Source organism: Nyctereutes procyonoides, unplaced genomic scaffold (genome assembly GCF_905146905.1).
Source record: "Nyctereutes procyonoides isolate TBG_1078 unplaced genomic scaffold, NYPRO_anot_genome, whole genome shotgun sequence".
Classification (NCBI taxonomy): Eukaryota; Metazoa; Chordata; class Mammalia; order Carnivora; family Canidae; genus Nyctereutes; species Nyctereutes procyonoides.
Window position 1 is genome coordinate 3,831,184 of NW_026575151.1, and position 24,970 is coordinate 3,856,153.

Below are 24,970 nucleotides of genomic sequence, written 5' to 3' on the forward strand. Positions count from 1 at the left end.
CTTAGAATAGTGCCTGGTACCTAGTGAGAACTGTGTTACTTATTGTTTTTGTTACTATTTTAATGTCATTATTATTATTTACAATTCAGAGGCTGCATAGCATACTGTCTTAAGAGCCCAGATTCAGGAGCCAGAGTGCATGGATTCAAGTTGATCTGCACTCTTTATGAGCTGAGACCTTGGGTAAGTCATTTGACTTCTTCCATTTCCTCATCTATGACATGAAAATAATAGAACTGATCTCACTGGGTAGCAATAAGAATTACTGAGAACCGTTCCTGCCTTATATAAGCCCCACACATGTGCCACACATTATGAGCACTATCATTTTCTTTCACTAGAGCAGTAGTTTTGTTTGTTCATTTGTTTTTGTTCGTTTTCAGTAGAAATTTTTCTTCAGATGCAATTGGATGGAGAAGGCTAGTATACAGATTTTTGTATAGCATGGCAATATAAGTAAAGCTGAATTTGTCTGAAATGCTAGTGAGAATGTCTTGCCCCCCGTGCATACCCGAATACAGCACACCTTCAGCAAACGCATGTCATTCAGCAGTGTTATACAGGTCTAGGCACCAGCAGGGGGCTCTTGGGAAGGCTATAAAATTGAACTGAGCAGGGTTGATTTAAGAGCTCCTGGCCTCTTGGGTCTCAAGGCCAACTGAGTTTGGGCCCAGACTCTGCTATTTGATAGTCGGGGAAGTAATTCCATCTCTCTAAAACTCAGCTGTTTCCTTTGCTGTAGAGTGGAAAGAATACTATGACCACTCCACAGAGTTGTATTTGGATAAATAAATGTCTAGTGTAATTATTTTTATCATTTCAATCGCATGCAGGCCCCGAAGCATTGATGTCCAAAGAATCCGAAAAGAGAATTCTTCCATCACCATTTCTTCCCTGAAGAGCTGATCTTGAAAAATGTGGAATCATATGAATTATTGGTTACAGATGAAAATAACATCCTCGACTTTTGTCCATCTGTTAGAAATAGGAAATTTTGTGATGCACTATATTTGCTTAAAATAGGAGACATCAGTAGTTGATTTCAGAGTTTAAAAGTCTATCCTTACTTCCTCTTTTAAGTAAATAACATCATCTGGACACGTCAGAATTTGTGTTAAAAGGCACAGAGGCATCTTGAAAACTATGTATTTTAACCAACTTTATATCAATGTTGAAAGCGTATATTTATTTCAACAGAATTTTAAACAATAGCTTTTAGGGGCACCTGGCTGGCTCAGTGGTTGAGTCCTTGGCTCAGGTCATGATCCCAGGGTCCTGGGAGTGAGTCCTGCATGGTGCTCCCCGCAGGGAGCCTGCTTCTCCCTCTGCTTATGTTTCTGCCTCTCTCTCTGTGTCTCTCATGAATAAATATATAAAATCTTAAAAAAAAAACAATAGCTTTTGAATATTTGTTTCCCATTCATATTAACCAGATATCTCTTGTCTTAAAGCTGCCATGAAATCAATTATAATAGAAAGTTCTGCAACACATTCTACTTCAGCAACATGAAGCACAAGGAAATAAAGAGACAAGCTAGAATGAATGAATCACTGGGAAAAAGATGAGAACTTCAAGATTCCTAGTCCCTTTCACATTAGAAACTCATTTCAGTAGCATTTTGTAGGTCAAAAAGAAAGTTCCTCTTCATACATTTCATACCATTTTCAGACGCTAGCCCTCAGAAATAAACTTGAATTAGAATGACTTTAAGCTCTCTTGCCTAATAATATGACCTGAAAGTGTGTTCAATAAGCAAACAAAATGTAAGTATAAGAAGATACTCAGAAAAAGTACAAGTGAGGCTGGTGCAAACAAACAAAAAAACCAGAATCTTATTCAGTTCACTTAATCCTCCTGGGCTGTTAAAAAAAAAAAAAAAAAAAAAAGTTCAGCAAAAGATCCACCTTTCACCTAGAAGCTGTATTAATAGGAATCAACCCAACCTATTCCAAGAGCAAGGATTTATGAGTTTCAAGAGACTACAATGTACTCTGTCTCTCTTTGACCAATTACCAGGAACATCAAATGTGAAAGAAGGTTTCTTTTTTATCTGGTCTTTGACCACAGATGATCCACTAAAAATTTTTAAAATATGTAGCCATTCAAATGAATTGACAGATATCTCCCCTATTCTTACTTCTATAATACACTTTCATGAGGGTATTTTTCATTCTAAGACACTAAAAATTTTTAATAGGTATGTGTGCTCCACTGAACATAGAGAAATAGGTTCAATTGAATGAAAATATTCTCCTGAATAATTATTCTAGATTCCATTTAAGAACTATTTATAGGTAGGGTAGGTCTAAAATGGAACTGAAGGAAATAAAACATATTCTGTGGTTTCTTAAGTAGATACAAGGTAGCTACTTTAATGTCACCGTTTATATGGTCTTTGTAACACTTAAAGTGACCAAATCCTAGACACTAAAATCAAATAAAGCACCTAAAATAATAAGCAGTTGTGTTAATAAATTGATAAATGCTGTCTAATTGCATAATTAGCATATCTCTCTATCTACTTCTAGCCTTCATCTATGGGACTTTCTAACATGGACAGTCTCCTTTTACCAGGGGACATGATGACTTCAAAACAACTTAGAGGCCACTACCAAGAGGCTATGTTGCAATATGAAATAAAATTAATATTTAAATTTTGATTTATAAAATCTACATTTCAATAATGTTGGTCCATCACAAGTAGAGTGTTTATTTCTTAAAAATTTCACACTCCGTGGGCCTCCTTTCAATTTACAAAGCCAAAGCTATAACCATCACAGTCAATCCTGTTAAATATTTAAAGCCTTGTGGTGACAACAGTTGTGAATGAGAACATATCATATGAAATAAATAATATGGGATGACACATGGCACCACTGAAGCAGGACAGGCCGTTTGCAATGCTCCATGCACAGGGCCACTCTTGGGCCACTCCGTCACACCTTGCCTGGCTTCTGGGCTCAGTGTCCACTCTGAAGTATATCTCTTCTTCCTGGCTTTTAATAACATAAGCTCACTGCTTAAAAGAGAAATTTAAAATGCAATCCAGGAAAAATGATCCCTCATGTCCCTTGAGCAATTGTGAATTTGGAAGTTTTCTTTTTTAAGATTTTATTTATTTGAGAGAGAGAAAGAGAGAGAGGGAGAGCAGGGGGGAGGGGCAAATGGAGAGGGAGAGTCTCAAGCGGACTCTGCTGAGGATGGAGCCCAACGCAGGGCTTAATCTCAGGACCCAGAGATTATGTGCTGAACTGAAACCAAGAGTCAGATGCTTAACTGACTGAGCCACTCAGATGCCTCGGCACTAGTTTTCTTAAATATTGTTTTCAGACTTTACTTGAGTTTATTCTGTCATGTGTTTTTTATTTTTGTTTCGTTCTCTTTTCTCCAACCTAATATAGGTCACTGAATTCTTAGCAGAGATACTTTATAGCTTTTAAGTTAACTCCAGTTAAAAGCATTTATTTTACATCTTCTTGGTCAACAGAGTGAAAATACTCTATTCTCGAAATTATTTTAGTTTTAAAAATTTTGGAATTATACCTGGACAAATGCAGGTTTAAAGCTCCATCTGCAGTGATAAAGGGATTCTATGTGAACATAAAGGCTGTTATCAGGGATTCAAGTTTGGATAAATAATATCAATTTAAAAAGTATGGACAGCTAGAAAGTTTCTATCCTCTGATATTCAAATTTTAACCAATAATATACTTTCCTCTTTGAGAAAGGTGCTTGGAAGTAAGGACTACGTCAAGCAATACATATTTATAAATTGCTATTCTTCATGTGTAAGGTAATCCAAGCAGTTATTGTGATTGAGTCTATCTTGCTTTATTATGATTTCCCAAAGCAAGAGTAGTAGTTACTATGTTTAGTTCATTGTTGCTGTTATGTTTCCCCTTTCTGCTAGAAGTAAGCAGGAGTCAAACATTTATTACATGTCATTTAAGTTCATTAGTTGTTCATGGGAATGCCATGGACAATGTTCAGGTTGTGGCAACTGACCTATGATTTTATTAGAACTGCACAGAGACCAGAACGACAACAGCAAATAAAAGGGAGTTCAGTTCGGCTGGACCCAAGAAGCAAAGAGAAGAGCAGAAACATCCAAGGCGTGTTTTCATGTGAATACAGGAGGCAACAGTTGCATGGCAAAGCTAAATAGAGTGGGTATGGAATCAAAGAAGGAGTGGGGGTAAGGAAAATGCTGATTTGGTTTATAACTCAAAGAAAATGTGCCAAAATATATCACTTGAGGAAGGTTACAATTCCAAAGAAAGAGGGGGACACATCTGCAGTAGTCATTCTTTGTTACAATAAAAGAGATTTTAAAAATACATTTTAAAGTAGTTATTTTGACTTTTTAATGAGATATTCAGAATGATTTACATGTCTCTCTTGAGAGGCAGTATCCACAGCGGGTATGCACCGGGCTCTCAAATTGGATCTGGAATTCTGACTCTAACAACAGTGACATGGCAGTGTCTGTGTGCCTCAATTCCCTCATCTACACAATCTCTTCATCTGCAATTTATAACATTGTTGTGAGAATTAAATATATTCAAGTACACAAAGCACTCGGGAAAGTTGCTGGCACATAGTAAAAATACATGTTCATTATTCTGTCCTGACATTTTTCAAATTCAATAAAGAATGTTAGCAAAAAAGACCATGGGGACAATTAAATCACAGCGCTAGTGAATTTTCCAAGTATGACTTTACTACTTGATAAATAGATAGAGCTAACAGATCAGAAATGCCCGTGCTTATCTAGGAATCTAATCAAATATAGGTCTCAAGAGAAGATGGTACAAATGCTATCAAGAGTTCTCTAATTTTCAGTTACAAAGGTTCATTCCCATATAGGGAAATTTATCTACAGTATTTTTCAGCATGGAAGTTTGAATGCAATCAGAATATGACTCATGGTGCATACTTACTGATATCCTAGATTTTAGACCAGTAGATTCCTCCAGAGTATATTTTAGTTCTGTGGACAAATCATATGTCACCCGAGTCCCCATGCTCATGCTCCATCTTAGGAAGTCATATTTGTTCCCCTGCTATTATAATCATTTGCCCGGACAGTTAACTCTGCCTCCTTTATTTTAAAGTTTTATCTTTCCATTTGTCTTCATGTAACACAGACTCCATGACCACAATGTCTGGCTGAATTACACTTTTAGGGGTGCCAAGGACTATGGGACAGCCAGGCAGAAGAAGTAAGTCTGGCAAGACTTTACATGTTTTTGATCACTTGGAAGATGATGCTATAAACTCAAATGTCTTTTTCCCGAGGCTAGGGGATAAAATTTTTCTTTTTTTATTATTATTTTTTGCTTCAGTGGGCCTTATTTCAGGATTAAGTTATATGACTCAGGTAGCTGGATCAACTCATATTATAGACCAGTTTGGCAGAAAAGAAGCAATTTACATAAGCAAAATCAGTGTAGGAAAAAAAAAATAGAGGGGCACCTGGGTGGCTCAGTTGGTTAAGTGTTTATCTTTGGCTCAGCTCATGATCCCAGGGTCCCAGATCAAGCCCCATGTCAGGCTTCCTGCTCAGTGGGGAGTCTGCTCCTCCTTCTCTTTTTGCCTGACCCTCCCCTGCTTGTGCTCTCCCTCTTTCTCTCTCTGTCAAAGACATAAATAAAATCTTTTAAAAAAAAGTAAGAAAGAAAAAGAAGTAGAGCTATCCCTTCCTGCATATGATGATCTTCTGAGTTCACTCTCAAGGGATAATCTACAGTAAGAGAAATCAATGATAATTGAAATTTAATTCCTAAAACCAACCCAGATCAATATTTCCTTTATAAACGAATGCTGTAGCTGTGTTGGAATAATGGCTTATACTTGCTGTGTGTACATTCTAATGGGGCCTCTGCACATAAACGCTATTCTTTTTTGGTTTTCTTTCTTGCCATTTGAGAATGAGGCTTTCATTCTATGAGCTTACAACAGCTCTTTTCAAACTGGAATGCACAAACAAAACAGCTGGGGCTATAGGGGAAGATGCAGATTCTGACTTGGTAGGCCTAGGATGGAGCTGTGGCTTGCATTCCTCGCCAGCTCTGAGGTGACAGTGATGCTGCCAGTCCATTGACCACACAATAAAGAGCATGGAGGTAAAGAAGCAGCCAGCCCTGCACTCTGAATTTTCCTAGGATCACTCTTGATTATCACCTTTCTTGAACCAAGGTTATAAATTGAATTGTGCCCCTCCCCAAAAGAGATAAGTTGAAGTCCTACCCTCGAGTGCCTCAGAAGGTGGAAATTGGAAGGGTCTTTATGGGAATAATTAAGTTAAAATGAGATCAATAGAATATGTCCTAATCTAGTATGACTGGTATCCTTATTAAAAGGAGAAATTCGAGATAGAAACTTACAGAAGGAAGATGTTGAAAAGAAATAGGGAGAAGACAGCTATCTATAAGCTAAGGAACCTGCCTGGGGCTCCTAGAAGCTAGGAAAGAAGCCTGGAACAGATTACTCCCTAGGGCCTTCAGATGGAGCACTGACCTGCCAACACCTTGATTTTAGACTTCTGGCTTCCAGAACTGTGAGAAAGTACATTTTTGTTGCTGAAACCACCCAGTTTGTGGAATTTTGTTACGACAGCCATAGGAAATTAATACAGCTACTGTATTCATGACTTTTCCCTGACACCTCTTCTGTCTCCTTTTCTCTGACACATACAGAAAATTTCAGTGCACCACTAAATATTGTCCAATGTGAGGAATGTGAGGCCAGCATCCCACACTCAGACAAGGTAACAGGAAGGGGTAGGTCATGTTTCTCAGCTCTGCCTAAGAGGAAAGTTTGGGCTAGTCCCATAGTTACTGCAGGTGTTAAACTTGAAACAGGTTAAACCTACTATTCATAGTATCTATTGTTTCATCCTCTTAGGAACCAACAAACTGGACTCTGAACACTCTCAAGGAACACATACTGAGATTTTTGTGAAGTCTTGAAATTCTCAAATACTTCTATAACATATAATGTTCTTCAGAAAATGCAACATAACTAAAAACGAGGAGTGGCCCCTTACTACTTCTATAAACATAGACCTACAGTCGATTATAAAAGCACTAAAACAATTTTACAAATCACTTTTTTATTGTTACTGCTGTGTTTTATAGCACATATGGTGAACTCATTTTGACGAAGGTCACCAATACTGCCAAAGCGGAACTCCATAATTTATCCAAAACCACTCTTGTCTATGAATTCCCACTTAATTCTACCTCTTCGCATCCTTTGCACTTCATTAGCAGCCCTCTCATTGCCTTTCTTTTCAGAGGTATTTTGCACAATGAAACAAAGTTTGTTTGTTTGTTTTTGAAAACCGTATTGTGAGAGTTATTAAGCTGGCAAGGAATACAGTAGAAAAACAGCCCACATAGACTTAAATGCAAAGCTGTAGGCAAGCATGAGGCAAGCTAATCTCACTCACTAGCGAAGTGATGGGTGCATACAAATCAGTTTTATAACAAGCAAGATTCAGATTCCTCAGCAAAAGGGCAAATTACTACAAGGCATTACAGACCTTGGCTTTTACTTTAAAATAGTAAAACAAAAACAAGCAAACAAAACATGCTTCCAAGATCCTTGAAAGTCAAGAATGTGAAGTTCTCAATTCTGATACTTGGCCGCTTCTGAATATAGTTCATCTTATTTTTTATACTCTTGGTTCCCAACTGGGGTGGTAATGCTATTTTGAGGGGAATTTGGAAAAATATAGGAGTGTATAAGTTTTCACAATAATGGAGAGAGTTATTGATATTTAATGGGCAGGGTCTGGGGAAACTAAGTAAAGCAAAGCAAGGAATGATAAATCTTTGCCCCTCAGCAAATGCTAAATGCTCTTCTTGTTGAGGTCCTCAACTCATTTTAACATTTCTTCAAGATTAATGGTCTTTCCAGTTTGGGCTCTGGGTTCACCTTTTGACTTCTACCAGAAACCATGCTGACTTCATAGGTTGCTTTCTCTCTGATTTGACAGGTGTGTCATTCCTTTGCGTGTTCAAAGAACACTGGTTTCTCATTCTTTCCACTTTACAGACAGTGATAAAGCTCATACTATGTAACAAACATACCTGCTCTTGGTTTGTTGGCTCATTTGTTTGAGTATTATAGATAGATCTGACACACAGTGTTCTTCAGATAGAACATCTCAGAGATGTTTCAAAATATTCTTTTATACAACTGTCCATTTCGCTCCACCATTATTGTTTCTGTCTCATTCATCCCTTTAACTGTTCAGTCATCAAACATAAATAAGTGTGCCCTATGAGTAACATACTGTGTCAGTCTCCATGGAAGGAGGCTACATGCAATGATTATCAGATCCCCTTTTTGTGATAATCAGTTTTGCCCTGTTTTATCTCATTATTTTTTCCTGATTCTCCTGGATAAACTTTTCCAATTTTATCCTTCTCCCTAATTTAGAAAAAAACTCACTTCTCCACAGTCATGGCAGTCCTACTTGCTAAAATATCTCCATTTACAATCTATACTGATCAGCTTTTTGATGACTTCCTCTACTATCGATAAATCCACATATATAGTTTTATCATTTTAACCTCAAAATATGTGATTTATATTAATAGTGCAGATGATGGAGACTTAAAAGGCTGAATAACTTTCCCATGGTCAAACAACTTGTTCATGGATTTCAAAACAGTTCCAACCGCCCCAGTGCCTATGTTATTAACACATATAAACTATTCCTGGTAATTAAAATCACCTTCCTGTGACTGCCCGTGAACTTTATATGCCCTACTTTTAGATTTTAGCTAGACACATTTGGCCTTCATTCTCAGTCTCTTGACTAAATTCAATAGGACTGTTTTAGAAACCTTCCAAGTTTCTATTAAAAATAAACCAAAAAATACTTAAAAATTTTTCTAGATCTCTTAACCAATACATATCCACAAAGTAGAAGTTCCAAATATAACTAAGTAGTCTTCTGTGAATTTTCAATGCCTTCAGGCTTCTGAAGTGCTGTGGATTTGCCTTAATCTGTTGCTAGGAACACTGCACATCGCTCCAAATAGCCTGCCAGACTGAGAAACCTAGCGTGAATGACATAAGTGTTTCTTTTATCCAGGTCAAAGGATGGTGTGAGGCGGTATGAGAGGTCATGGAAAGGGAGGAATTACAGGGTAAATAAATAAACTAGAGGAACAGGAAGTGAAAAGGGGGAAAGAATCGACAGACCCTAATGAGAAAGCTTTCCAGCAGAAGCCCTCCTGCTTCCCACCAAGCACGCACCCCTTCAATCAGTTCCGTCTACTCTGATAACAACTCCGAAGGGCCAGCACACAGCTGACGGTGTGTCATTCCCTTGTCACACCAATGGAAATCATGAATCCCAGAAACCTGCAGATACCAGAGAAAGTGATGCTACTTTGGGATCAAATGCCAGATTTGGGAGTCAGGAGAACTGAGAGTAAGAAATCAGCCTACAGTTTTTTCCTAACACTTGTCTGCCTCCAGGATAAAACATAATACATCAGCTCAGGAATTAAAAAAGAAATCAGATTTACATTTCTCTTTTTCTGTTAAAAAGATTTTATTTATTCATTCATGAGAGACAAAAGAGAGAGAGAGAGAGAGAGAGAGAGAGAGAGAAAGAGAGAGAGAGAGAGAGAGGCACAGACTCAGGCAAAGGGAGAAGCAGGCTCCATGCCGGGAGCCCAACATGGGACTCAATCCTGGAACTCCAGGATCACGCCCTGGGCAGAACACAGGCGCTAAACCGCTGAGCCATCCAGGCATCCCCAGGTTTACATTTTTACCTTTGCTTTCTTTCATCTCAGAAACGGGGACACCTGAATGACAGAGGATGGGGGGGGCAGCTGGTACAGAGAAAGGACCATGTTGACGCCTCCCTTTTGCCAAGTAATGACCATGATGGTCCCAAGGGACAGGATGCCCTTTCTACTCCTGCTCACAGCTGCTTAATGACTTGGTCGGTACAGCATCTACTCTGGGCAAGTTAGCACACCGAAGCCTTCTGCACCATACATAATGCTTCATATTCTGCATCTAATTCTTCGGGTCATCTAGAATTTATTTGGGGGTAAAAGTATAAACATATTTTCCCTAAATGGCTATCTAGTTGCACCAATATTTGTCAATTCACTCATCCTTCCCCACTGTTTTGAAGTCCATATTTATTTCACACTAAATTCCTGTGAGGAATCCCATTAACTAGAATGGAGAAATTAAATAGGGAGTTTTTTTAAAAAATCAATTTCACTGAAAACACCATACACATGCGTTCTTCTTTCATAAATGTTTAAAAATGGAAAAGAGAAATAGTGCAAGGGGGAAATGCCGTAATTCTGAGGTTTGTCCTTCCTTGATTATGGACTATTTTTAGCACACTATATCTATTCTAATTTGATAAATTAATTATCCTACTCAACTATTAAAAGTTCTTTGATCCCTTTGTACATTGCTGATGACTTGAGGAATAGGGACATTAGGCATTACATTTGCCAGTTCAATTGAACCTGAATTGTTACTTAGTTTATGCATGTTCCATGTCACATTTTATATTTGCTTATAAGGGCATGTTTTGTTACAGATGTTTTTAAATGATTGGAGATTCAGATTTTGTTTGAACAAAATAATCAACCATTTACTCTTTCTTTTCTGAATTTCATTATTATGAAAATCAGACTGGAAACAGTCTAAAAGGTTTTTTAAGGGATGTGAAGAACATTCTGCTGATAAGTTTAGTTGATTTAGACATTTAATTATTCATTTAACAATTTTTATTAACTATTTTGTGCCAGAAGATGATCCCAGCCAAAGGTGAATGGTGAATGTTGCAAAGACAAAGTTCTTTTAATGATTCTAGTGTTAAAAAAAAAAAAAAGTTTTACCAGAACCCTAATATGGAAGCATTAATTGTTAGTCTCTAAATCAAGTAAGATATAGCTGTGTTTGACAAGGAAAATATACTTATTCAGTAAAGAGAATTCCGTTATTTTCAACCCTTTTGTTGTTTTAAAGCACTGAACTTAAAAAACAAACACAGTGAAACAAAAACATTTCTGGAATTCACTAGGAGGGTTGCCTGAATCCATAGGGAGCATTTGATGTCAAGAGATTGTTGTCCGCAGTGGACTAACCAGGTAAACACCATACTTGGCAAAATTATATTAAGTAATCTATTCTTGTTTGGGAGGAATTAAGTTGTATTAGTCACGCCTGCCTTTTTATTTTCTATATTTCTGATGCTTTGACATCTGGTGTCCTGCTGACCCTGGAGAGATTGCCCTTCCCATGCTTAGCTAATTTCTAAAGATAGGAAAAAAAGGCTTACCTAGGCACACACCTTTCATATGCAAATAAACCAATCCAGAGTCCAGAACCCAACCCCTTTATTGGCTCTCACAAGGCTGTCCCTCTGGGGCACTATCCATCCACCCTAACTACCTGTCAGGGCCAGGTACCCAGACAACTAGAGATTGTCTAGTTGTCTAATACCCCAAAGCCTGCTGAAAATATTCAAACTAGCCGATTCCAAACCTGCCTACCCTGCCTTGCCTGGTGCTTCCCCAAGTGCCCCTTGCCCCCATCCTGTGGCATGCTACACCTCCTCCTCTTGGGAACTGTGAATCACAAACTATCTATCCTTTCAATGACAATCATCTCCTGATCTATGGTCTCACTATACATAAATAATAATAAAACCTGCATTTAAAAGCATAGATCTTGGGATGCCTGGGTGGTTCAGCAGTTGAGCATCTGCCTTCCGCTCAGGGTGTGGTCCCGGAGTCCCGGGATTGAGTCCCACATTGGGCTGCCTCGAGGAGCCTGCTTCTCCCTCTGCCTATGTCTCTGCCTTTCTGTGTCTCTCATGAATAATTAAATAATATCTTTTTTAAAAAAAGATGTTTAACTTTAAATTTTTTTAAAAAACATAGTTCTTTCATAAACTTATAAAGAAAACAATGATAGCTCTTATAGATACAAAATAATACCTCTCAACACACTGACATGCTCTTTTAAGAGTTATCAGTCCAAAAAAAAAAAAAAAAGAAAAAAAGAGTTATCAGTCCAGCCAAGCCCCATTCTACAAGAGAATAGGGAAGAGACTTCCTCCAGTGTTTTATAATTTAGCATCAAAATATTCAAGCCAGGTTGACCTTTAAAGTATCCGATCAGAAGAGAGCATATAAAAGTTTATTTCTATTTATTTTGTTACGTTGGAGTAGAATCTTGAACATTCCCTTAAGATCCAATATATCTGTCATAAGGGGACACCTGGGTGGCTCAGTGGTTACTGCCTTTGGCTCAAGGCATGATCCTGAAAACAAAACAAAACAAAACAAACAAACAAACAAACAAAAAGGCATGATCCTGGAGTCCCAGGATCGAGTCCCACATCGGGCTCCCTGCATGGAGCCTGCTTTTCCCTGTGCCTGTGTCTCTGCCTCTCTCTCTCTCTCTCTGTGTCTCTCATAAATAAATGAAATCTTTTAAAAAACAAAGACTTAATATGTCTATCATAGGAAACTTTGCAATGATTTCCTGTTGATGGCTTCTTGGCCATTAGAAATATTTGGAAGTTGTAAATACGCTGCTTAAAAGTGATTATTTGAACTACATATTGATGAGAGTCATTTGGCTATTAGAATTTGATGAGTTTAACTGGTTATTAGCACTAAAAAATTACTTGGAGTTTATGGTAGAGAGTAGCTAATAGAGGGAATCTGGTAGACATTATAATCAGATGTGAAGTCTGCCCTGGCAGAAATAATTTAAAGATTTTTAAAAAGCAGAAATTCCATGGCTTGTAAAATATGTACTTGAGATGAGTTACTTTGGAGGGTATTTCCTATGGTGACCAAGGATGAAAGGCAGTCACAATTTGAATCCATTTTCTAATAACCAGACTGTACATATTCCATTTCCTTTGTAGACCACTGGATTCAACAAATAATGAGATTATCTTAAGCAGATTGTAGACAATGTTTATTGTCTCTCTCTCCAATGGAGAATCACTTGCCATATGCTCTTACTCAAGCTGCCAGGATCACAAAGTCTAGTGGCCCACTAAGGAGCTCGGTGACTGTCAGGATATTTTGTGGCCTCAGAGGAATAATCATAACACAAACCCTTCTTTCCAAGTTTTTTGTCCCCAAATAATGCAGGCTTACACTAAGGAATCTGGAAGTAAGAGTTAAAAGTTGTGTGAGTGCCCATAACTTCATCTGAATGTACACTACCTGGGGAGGAGTTAATAGGCAGAATAGAACTTAATCACCTTAATGGGAAGGTAAAGAGACATTAAAAAAACTACTGATACCACTTTAAGTAAACCCCACGTATGACAAATCCCATTTAATCTCAATTTACCAAGAATCTTTGTGAAAGTATAACTATGTTGGCACATGAAAAAAAATAGTTGATAAAGGTTTCCAAGTCTAGTTACCGACTAGATGGGTAGAAATAGAAACTAGTTACAGACTCGATAGGTAAGAATAGCTGAAATGCTAGGCACATTCCCTGCCTGGTAGCCATTCATTCCCAACAACCACCTCATTTTCCTGCTCAGAATGGGCAGTAATCTTTTGATCTCAGGGGAGGTGAGTCTTTTCCCAGTCCCAGGAGATAAATCATAATTTCTTTCTTGCCCCAGGTGAGGAGATTGAGTGTAGGTCTAAAGGAAGAAGTTTCAGTGATTAAAGACTTTGTACTTTTAAAGTCTAGAATAAAGTATAAAGCTGAAAGAAGGAAGAGAAAAAACAAGAACTTAATAAGCTAAATTTAAGTTTTTTATATTTTATATATTTTTAATGATCTATTTATTTATTCATGAGGGACACAGACAGAGAGAGAGAGAGGCAGAGACATAGGTAGGGGGAGAAGCAGGCTCCATGCAGAGAGCCTGATGCAGGGCTCGATTCCGGATCCTGGGATCACAACCGGAGCCAAAGGCAAGTGCCCAACCGTTGAGCCACCCAGACGTCCCTAAATTTAAGTTTTTTAAAGAAGTAAATGTGTTTGAGGGGCACCTGGGTGGCTCAATCGTCTGAAGGTCCGGCTCTTGGTTTCAGCTCAGGTCATGCATGATCTCAGGGTTGTGAGATCGAGCCCTGAGTCAGGCTCTATGCTGGGTGTAGGGACTGCTTTGGATTCTCTCTTTCGCCCTCTACTACCCTACTACCATCTCACACACACACACACACACACACACACACACACACACACACCCATGCTCACTACTCTCCCTCTCTCTCTCTAAAGAAAAAAGAAGTAAATGTGTTTGAACAGACTGGCATGTGCTTTGAGGTCAGTACCTATAATCTCTAAACCTTTTAAATCTCTTTTCATATTGCAATAAGCTAGTTATCCAAAGAATAAATGAAGACAATATTTAAGGCCTCTTTTTTGGCTGCTTAGATTGATTATGTTTCATCAAACAGATGGTGAAGTTTCTAGTCTTTTTGCATGGAAGATGATCATGTGTACACATGGACGCCACATTTGAACACATTGGACTGTAATCATCATCGAGATGCAGGTACTGTCATATTTACAAACCAGTGACAAGAAGCCCTCCATCACATATTTTCAGAAATTAAGTCATGTTAAACTCTTAAAGAAGTAGTCAAATTTTAGATTATGGCAGTGGAAAAGCCAGGGTAGTGTAGGCTCTAATATGGAAAGGCCAGTCATCAACCTTCGTACACTTCAAATTCCATATCTGTCAAATGAAACCATCGCTGCTCTTAACTCACATAGAAAGTGTGACAGTGTTAGAGTCAGGTGTTTTCCGCTCCCCATCCCACAGTGTTCCAACACAGTCTGAAAGCAAGAAACTGATGAGAGCGTCCAAAGAACTCAGCAGTCCATGTGCATGTAACAACAGGTGACATTCTAGTTTAGAATCCTAACTGACATAATGCAAAAGTGGGACAAATGATTTTGAGAGTGCGTATTAGTAAGCAAAGTGTTTTGCACAACCTTAATATTCATTGTGTTTTAATATGACTTACTATGCTTTATTAGTTTCAAAGAATCTATCCAAATGGAAATCAATCACATAAAATTTTTGAATTTGCATTTATTTTTTTTAATTCTAACTTTATCAAGCTTGGCAACAGAACTCAAGCTAATTAAGACAGATGAGTACATTCAGAGACAGGTTGACATGTTTTACTAAGAACTTTTGCTCTTGGATTCATTTCTGCTGACTCTGAATTTCCTTAAATATGCTATTGTCTTTCACTAGACATAAAAATTTGAGCAGCTGATGTACTTTTCAGTATCCCCTCATAATTATTCCTTATCTAAACGCGTTATCTTTTCTTTCCTCGTAAAATTTTATAGCTTTTTGAATTTTTTTGTTATTCTATTTATACAATGCCAAATTCCCATGTTTCCCTTTTCTAGAGCATGTGTTTCATAAATACCAATCTGAGTATTTATTTAGATACAACAACACAGAACATCTCCTTTATATTTTGTATAGGTTCAATTAAGTAGCTAACATACAAAACAAGTGCAAGATTAAGGCCTGTCAGCTTACCCAGAGCGCATTTTGAATTCCTTTGTATTCCTAGTGAGTACATACTCCATGTCCCCGCATGCCTTCACAAGTGTACACTATAGTTGTACTGTCCTTGTGTACTCAAAACGTAAAGTTCAAAAATTCAAATATGCTGATAATGAAAGCCTTATAAGCTGATTTGGTTAATTATATGTACATTAAAATATAGCACAGTATTATTTGGGTTTCTCTTGGTTCTCAAGCATTTTTTTTAATCGCACATGTGCACACACATGCACACACACACACACACACACACACACACACATGAACGGCCAAGCAAAAGTTTTCATTCTGACAAGCAAAAACCCAGAAACTCCCACGTTACTTTTATCACCAGATCAGAGCCCAAGGCACTCTGCTCACTGCAAAGTTTCAACTACTAAAATGTGGATAAAGCAAAAAATACACCACCACAAGAACTCCAAAAATAGCAATTCAGATTTATGTCTGAAGCATTTTTCACATGCTCAGATCAGCACGAGAATTCTGTGTATGAACCACTAGATCACTTGGCAGCAGCAATTAATGAAAAAAGCCAAGAAAATGGCACTAAACTGATCACATTTCAGTGTAAGAACAGCTCTATGTCCAATCTGTTGCCACAATTTGGACACTGTGGACAACTGACTATACAGGGGTAGAAAGCAAGGGTATAAACACAACCACACGCAGTCTAGGTCCTAGCTTCGAGGTGATATAAATATCCCCCAAATTATCAAACCCAATAAACAGCAATACCTGGCAATTTGTCTCCAAATTAACGAGAAAGCACCCAGCTCTCACCTTGCACAAACATACACTTCAGTGGTCAGTGGCAAATGCAGGCAGCACTTGCAGGCTGGGAGACAGAGCAGCTGCTCTGTCCTGAGCCGCTTACAGCACATTGGAGCCGGCTCTGGCCCTAGTCTCCCCTCCGTTGGTTCGCTGCAGTTTCTCCCATGACTCCATCACCCAGGAATGGAAACCACTGCCCTCTCCCCAGCGCTAGTGGGCTCCCCAGCTACTGAGCTCAGGTGAAAACGCTGAGTCCTGCAAGGTCGCCACAAGGTGAACACGGGCCAAAAGAATATACGGGAATTGGAGGGACCACCAAGGGAAGACCCTAAACTCCAGACACTTTGCCTTTCAAGAGATTCTGAAGTCCATAAATCAGAGCTGCAACAATAGTCAGAGAAGCAGTAAATCTGAAAATCCCCCATTGGCACTGAGCCAATCTGCTAACCCAGCAGTACCCTGCAAACCCTAATCGCTCTCACTCTCTCAAACACACACACACACACACACACGCACGTGCACACGCGCACACACACACATACAGATTTTAGTGCAGCCATTCTAAATTGCCCAGGCATACTTCTCAGGCCAAAAAGTTCTTGCATATCCTTTCCCGGTAACAAGGCTTAAAGACTTTTCCAAAGTCAAAGTAAAATAATTCTGTACAGAGCAAAATCATTTCTGGTCCATAAACAAATTCATTTTGGGGAAGTCTTGCTTTTTGCACACCTACTACAATTATGCAAACACCCCCATGTGAAAAAAGATGCTAAAGATGTACACATTCAGAGATGATTGGCAGAATCAATTAAAATTTCTCATAAAAATTCCTACCATCTTTTTCAAGATTAGTCTTGACATATGCACATTTTAATTTGGAGAGGTTTCAAGTAGGCTTTTCTTTCCTAAAACATAATTATTCTGTATGTATATGTTATAGACAGATACAAACATGTTTATAAATGTTTCCCTGGAGAGTCTCTCTGGGTGTCTATTTCTCATATTTTGGTTTTCCTATCAGAAGTGGAGAAGGAACAATTTTAAGCTTGCAAGTACATTTTGAAACATTATCTCGCCTGTGTATTTTTTCTTAGAGGTAAATAAATATTTACTGAAGTTTAGGTTGATTGCATTAACAGAAAATAATTCTCCTTTACCACTTTCCTCTTCCATCTGTCTCCAACCACCACTGTTCACCAGCCATAGGCATGCAAACAAGCAACTCATTGAACCTCCGAGACATCAGTTTTGTAATCTATAAAATGGGGATCTGTTTCCATCATTTGCTTTGTCTACCTCCTGGGATGATGTCAGGGCGAAATGGAAAAACGAGCAGGAGCAAGTGCTTTGTAAATCGTAGAGCACTGGAAAAACATGGACTTTCTGCATTTTGCTCCTTTCAATCTCCCATTAGGCCTGGGACTGGGGAATGACTTTGTGTTCTCAAGGAGGATTTCTTGGGCTTCATGGGAAAGTGTTTGTTTCAAGTGGTCTAAAAATAGAGTTCAAGATTTTATTGAACTGCTGTCTTACTTGTGGTGGGTCTTGATGGCAGCGACCATATGTCCAGAGTCAGTTAATTGTGAGTAACATGAGCTCCATCTGGTCTTTGAGGCAGAACGGGACCTGCTGAAACTCCAAGAGAAAATCCTCACGTGACGGCTGGTTTCACAGTTCACCTGGTGTCCTGGTGGACTCAACTGTTCAGGCCGGGGGAGGTGTCCAAAGGGATCATAGAAGGGGAAAGGTTGGGGTGCCATGCCAGACTCACTGCTCAATTCATTCAGGAACAAATGCTTCTGGGCATTCATGCTGATGGTCCACAATTATGTACGAGTTATTTAGAGATTAGGTGGTTGTGGGGTAGGGGGATGTGGGGGCGGAGGTGAGTGGGAACCCGGAAGGAACTGACAATGTGAGTGCCTGTCTGGAGATACACAGGGCTGCGAAGTTCATGCGTGGTGTCTTAGTTAATCTTCATAGTAATCTACAAGTTAGTCACTATTGTTCCCATTTCATAGAGGAAATGAAACAGCCCTCAGAGGGGACAGACTGGTGACTGGTGGAGCTCAAATTACAATCAAGGTCACAGCGTGGCCTGGAGTCCCATATTCAGAGTCAATTTGTTTACTTATAACTTTCTCAGACACAGAAAGGAAATAACATTTGGATTTTAAATAGTGGGGGTAGGGAAGGCAAGAATGCAAATTACCAAGAGAACTTCTTGAGGGTTTTTATTAGACAAGTTAACTTTATCATAAAGAGTGCAGAAATGTTTTGAAAAAATGGGGTGCCAGGGTGGCTCAGCAGGTTAAGTGTCTGCCTTCAGCTCAGGTCATGATCTCAGGGTCCTGGGATTGAGCCCCGCATCATGGGGCTCCCAGCTCAGTGGGGAGTCTGCCTCTGCCACTCCCCTTGCTTGTTCTCTTTGTCAAGTAGATAAATAAAATCTTAAAAAAATTTTTTTAGAAAAACACATTTTGAGTTTTTAAATGATAAAATTGTTGCAGGATACAGGGAAAAAATTGTTAATATGTACCAATAGTTCTTTTTTAAAAAAATTGGTTCTTTCGGTCTTCACATTGACAGAATACCTCTCTGTTTTTCAACATACACTCAATGCATTATTGTATTTTAATTTGCTTAAATTACTAGACCCTGAGGAATGCCCACAAGAAAGCAAGGTAGTCTCTGACCATTAAGCGTAGCAGGAAAGACATTTTTTCAGCTGTAGTTTGGAGTATAGAAGACTCATAATTTTCAGTCTCCTGGGTCTGAGGATGTTAATAAAATGCCAGGTTCTTTCCACCAATTTTATTGGAAAGCCAGCAGCAGAGACTGAACTGCAGCCCTACATGACGTCTGTTTTAAAGTGGCATTCCCAGCTATAAAAGAAACTCTAAAATCGTATGTGCAAGCTAATTCATACCATAGCCTCTATTCCTGCCTTCCATCTCTGTTTTCCATATTTTCAAAATATTTTCTGAGGATGCCAGTGTCTAATTATACCTTGCCCCTGCTTGTAATATTCCCATCTGTGAAGTGCACCTTCCAAAATGCCTTCATAAAACCAACCTTCTCCTTCTTCCCAAATCCAGCCTTAGGAAAAAAAGGATACATTCGGGAGTCTTACAGATAGAATTATGTTGTCTTGGGTATTTTTATTAAAGACAGAAATGTAACTGGGCCCCTGACTATGTTAGTAGTAAGTCAAAATAAATGATGGGGGGGGGGAGAATAAAAAAAATAATTAAAAACAATACTTTAATCTCAATTTTTCAAGTTCAATCCTGAATGAAAGAACTAAAACACAGCATTCTCAACTACCAGTCGACCCACATAAAAGAAGGCCAGGGACCTTCAGCTATTTGGTGTTCATTTCCTTGCTACTTTTGCCTACAATATATATTTTGGCACTCATCACAACCCACATGTTCTCATGGCATCATATTTAACTGAAGAGGAAGTGAAATAAAAATAGTGGGTCTATTGGGAAGCTGATAATGACAAATACAACATATAGCAAAATAAAAAGGGCTGTTTTCTCTCATTCCCAAACCCATTTTATTTCTGAATTAAGAAAGATGAACAACCAGTCAGAATTATTTTAAAATGAAAGATGGAAGACAGGAAGGAAAGAAGAAAGGAAGGAAGGAAGGAGGGAAGGAAGGAAGGAAAGAAAGAAACAATTGCATTAAGCTTTCAATTATCTCTCAGGTCAGAAATAATAAAAATGAAAACAGTTTTTGGCACTTTCTTCAAATTATTATACTGCCCCATTAAGTATTTCATGTTTTGAACAATGCAACTAGCGTCTGCCTGGATGGAATTCCATAGCAAGAACTAACAACACACTTGGTCTCAATACTTTCTTTTCTTCTCTTGGATTTTGAGACCCTCGTTCAGAAGCATGTATAGAAAAGAAATGTGCATTGAAGTTCAAATGCATTGAAGAAAGCATTTGGAAACATGGGTCACCATTACACAGAGGTGAATAAAGTAAATTAAGATGCTCTGGTTTTGTTTAGTTCTTATTGCCTTCCCTAGTGTAATGACATCATCCTGATGTGTCCAGTGGCAGTGGTCAACTTCATACTCTAGAAGGTCTGGCCTGAAATCCTTAGAACCCTCCCCTTAGGGTGGAACTGGGTTCATGGGGGAGCAGGATGGAGTCGTTTCTCATCTGCAACCAGAGAGAAAAAGCATTTTTCTAACACTTTTTTTCCCTGCTGCTCCCTTCAATTTGATTCCTTTCCTTAGGCTTTTGAAACAATTCCACGTGATAATACTTATCAGCTATGGAGAACAAGTACTGTTAAAACATTAAAGGTCATTCAGGGAAAAATTTAGAGTAATCTGAAAAGTGTAAGTTTTTAGCATTCAAGCAGTTTTTGTGGATGCTCAAAGATAACAGATTTGACATCTTTTACTCCATAGTTAAAATCATGAAATTGAACGCTTCCTAAGAAGTCTCAATTTACTATATTTTAAATTTATTTTTATTTTTGAGAGAGAGAGAGAGAGAGAGAGAGAGAGAGAGAATGTACATATGTGTGTATGAACACACTAACAGGTAGAGAGCGGGGGGGGGGCGGACAGAGACCATCTCAAACAGGCTCCAGCAAGAGATTAAAAAAAACTTATTTTTTTATTGGATGGTAATTTTTCCTGGCTGCAAAAAGATGTACCTATTAATGCCTTTCTACTCTAAGATGAGAAGAATCACTGCCCTGGTTTTACTAAAAGCTTTCCTAGATACATTTAAGAGGTTTTTGAAGAAGAAATACTTAAGAGTATGCATAAAGGGGGAAAAATCCTGAATATTATTCCTTTGTGAACATAGGGCAAGGAGCTCCTGAGTGTTTATAGTTACTCTTATTTTTTAGTTATACATTATTATTCACTAAACTCCCTCTGCCTTGCTTTTTATCCCCATGACTTAATATATTTTATAACTGAAAGTTTATACTTTTCAATCCTCTTCACCTATTTTGTCTAATCTCCCAGGCCTCTCCCCTCTGGCAACCACCAGTTAGTTCTCTGTATTTAACAATCTGTTTCTGCTTGTTTGTCTGTTTTGTTTTTTAGATTCCACATATAAGTGGAATCATACAGTATTTGTTTATCTCTGACTTGTTTCATTTAGCATTATACACTCTAGATCCATCTGTGCTGTTGCAAATGGCTATGTAATATTTTTTATGGCTATGTAATATTACAGGGTGTGTGTGTGTGTGTGTGTGTGTGTGTGTGATATAACATCTTCTCTATCCATTCATTCATCTATTGGTGGATACTCAGGTTGCTTACTGTATCTTGGCTATTGTAAAATAATGCTGCAATGAACATGGGTGCACGTGCCTTTTTGAGTATGTGTTCTCATTTTCTTCAGATAAATACCCAGAAGTAAAATTGCTGAATCATAGAGTAGTTTTACTTTAAATTTTCTCAGGAACCTCCATACACTTTTCCATAGTGGCTACTCCATTTTATATTCCCACCAAGAGTGCACACAATTTTCCTTTTCTCCACATCCTTGATAACACTTGTTATTTCTAGTCTTTTTTTTTTTCTAGCTATTCTGACAGATAATGAAGTGAGGTCTTATTGTGGTTTGATTTGCATTTCCCTGATGATGAGTGATATTGAGCATCTTTTCATGTGTCTGTTGGCCATGTGGATGTCTTCTTTGGAAAACTGTCTATTCAGGTCCTCTGCTCATTTTTTAATCAGATTGGTTTTTTGGTATTGAGTTGAATGAGTTCTTTATATATTTTGGATATTAACCCTTCCTCAGATACAACATTTGCAAATATTTCCTCCCAATCAATAGGCTTTTGTTTTTTTATTTGTTGATGATTTCCTTTACTCTGCAGAAGCTTTTTATTTTGATATAGTCCCAATTGTTTATTTTTTCTTTTGTATCCCTTGCCTGATGAGAGAGATCCAAATAAATAAATAAATAGATAGATAGATAAATAAATAAATAAATACTGCTAAGACCAATGTCCAAGAGTTTACTGTCTATGTTTTCCTTTAGAAGTTTTATGGTTTTCAGCTTTACATTTAGGTTTTTAATCCATTTCAGTTTAAGTTTGTGTCTGGTATAAGAAAGTGGTCCAGTTTCATTATTTTGGATATAGATATCCAGGTTTCCCAATACCATTTATTGAAAAGATTGTCTTTCCCCCACTGTATATTCTCACCTTTGTTGTAGATTAATTGACCATATAAGCATGGGTCTATTTCTGGACAACCAGCCTATTCTATTGTTCTATGTGCCTATTTTTGTGCCAGTACCATACTGTTTTGATTACTACAGCTTTATAGTACATCTTGAAATCAGATATTATGATATTTCCAGCTTTGTTCTTTCTCAACAAATGCCATAGTGGAATAATGACTGAAATTTAGAGCACATTTAGGTAGGAGACTTTAGATATTTTATGTTATATTGGTTGAGTAAAGCATATTAGAAAATAGTGTGTGCAATGTTATCTGAATTTTGTGATATATATTTAATAATATAGAAAAATCTGAAAAAAATTGTTTTACAATGTTAATAGGTTTTATCTCTAGATACTGAGATTCTAGTAAGTTTATTTTCTTCCTGGTCTTCTTCCATTTTCTAATGTTTTACAAGGGCCATTACTACAATGTAGTAGAAAGATGGAAGGAAGGAAGGAAGGAAGGAAGGAAGGAAGGAAGGAAGGAAGAAAGAAAGAAAGAAAGAAAGAAAGAAAGAAAGAAAGAAAGAAAGAAAGAAAGAAAGTAAGTTCAGGAATCATTTTTACAAATGTATTTCTGGATAAGGCTAATTCACCATGCTTATAATCTCTGCATGTGGAGATCTTCAATCTCCAGACCTTTTATGACCATTGCTCTCACCACTTGCATTAAAAATATTCATGGACACACATAAAAAAATTCTAGATATTTCAGTATTATCATATTAAAAGAAAATAAAGAGCAGTTGGTCTCACTCATGTTTAAAATTAAAAAAGTGACAGAGGGAAAGACAGGTATGTAAGTAACCTCAAATATAGAGAATGGATGTGGTACAAATATAAGTAGCATGATATAAACATTCATGACAATATAATTATAATTTTGGGGTAGATGCTTATTTCAAAAAGCATAATGATGAACTAAGGTATATATACAACCAAAAAAATCTATTGTCTTCTAAGAAATGATTCTGACGTAGCACATATTTTAGAGAGATCTCTTCTATAATGTCAATACAAATTTCACTGAGGTGAGCAGGGCACCTGGGGGTTAGATTGCATTGATGATGGTACTTGGGCCTTACTTGCATTTTTGTTTGTGTTCCATATATTTTCTTACTTAGGAGCCAGTTGGTATAGAACTCAGGATTATAAGAAAACAAACATCAGCCTGCTAATTAAAGGGCAGACTTTGGTCTTCAGTGTGGACAGAAGCCATAAGGCCAGTGAAGAATATTTGAACTTAGCCTAAAATTCATTCATCTGTTATTTGTTTGTGGAAATAACAGTTGAAGAGCTGGAGAAATAGCAAAACCAAATCCACATAAATTGAGCATTTTATCTTTCTTTCTTTCTTCTTCTTCTTTTTTTTTTTTTAGCATTTTACTTTTCAATAGCTAGGTCATAGCCATATATTTTCCTTTTTAAATTTTGGTGGTAAACTTGGCTACTTGCCAACTGAACAACCCTGGACACATCACTTCCCCTCCCTAAATCTAAATTTCCTTACCTGGCAAATGACATCTCAATCAGATACTGGATGCTGAAATAACATGTAAACTGAGAATCTGAGGAATTGTCATTATATGTTAAGCTGCTCTAAATTTTGCAAATTTGGTGTTATATTGATTTTCATTGAGTTTAAAATGAACTCCATAGCTTTTGCTGCTAGGCAAGTCTAAATAATAGCATAGTATACAGGGATATTACCATCAGTTAATTCCAATATTTATGTAGAAAGCAAAATATAAAAGAATGATGCTGAAAAACTGATTCATAAGCATTTCCTTTGAAAAGCTGCACAACTTTTCAAACTGGTAAGAGTGGTTCTCAAAATATTTCTTCTGATAACTAGTTTCCTCCACAAGTCCCATGACATTTCCTATTAAAACAACAAAAAATAATCTATATAATGCAAACAGTCTGTTGTGAAGAGGGCTATTATGATATCTTGAGAGAGAGGGCAACCCTAAGAATGAACAAATGAGCACAGACAATGGTGGTGGTAATAAACATCTCTACCCACAATGGGGGACCAATAAATGTTGTTAAGTGGCTATACTGAAGAAAACAGAAGACTTAACTGAGGAGGAAGAAGACTCTGCATAGGGAGGGAAGCTAAAAGTGGAGCCTTATTTCCCCTTGATGAAAATATGTATTATAAGAAAGAGTTTTTACTTCCTTAAGAAAGTTCTGAATATTATGGTTTCAATAATATTAGAAGCAAGGGGGGGGGTGTATGTAAGGGATCTGTTGACACCTAGCTGAAGTTCTTTTGATGGTAAAACCAATTACACCTTGCTGTGATCTTGAATATTAGAAAAATGAAAGTTTAGAGTGGAATCAACCTAGAAATTTGTCATGAATATTGGAGGCAGTGGAGATGGTAGG

At 37.6% G+C, this 24,970-nt stretch overlaps 1 protein-coding gene across 9 annotated transcripts in view; it reads right to left on the reverse strand.

The window, feature by feature from the left end:
• ARHGAP24 (Rho GTPase activating protein 24) overlaps positions 1-24,970 on the reverse strand; it is a 726,334-nt gene that overhangs the window by 151,392 nt on the left and 549,972 nt on the right. Inside the window, exon 1 of one of the 9 annotated variants that reach the window (XM_055312962.1) lies at positions 16,362-16,445. The exons of 7 other annotated variants lie outside the window; for them this stretch is intronic. In XM_055312962.1, coding sequence (XP_055168937.1) covers positions 16,362-16,374 — 13 coding nt within the window. In that variant the 5' untranslated portion in view covers positions 16,375-16,445. Of the gene's footprint in view, positions 1-16,316; positions 16,446-24,970 lie in introns of those variants that run through there. One more of the 9 variants, XM_055312966.1, reaches the window with a different exon arrangement.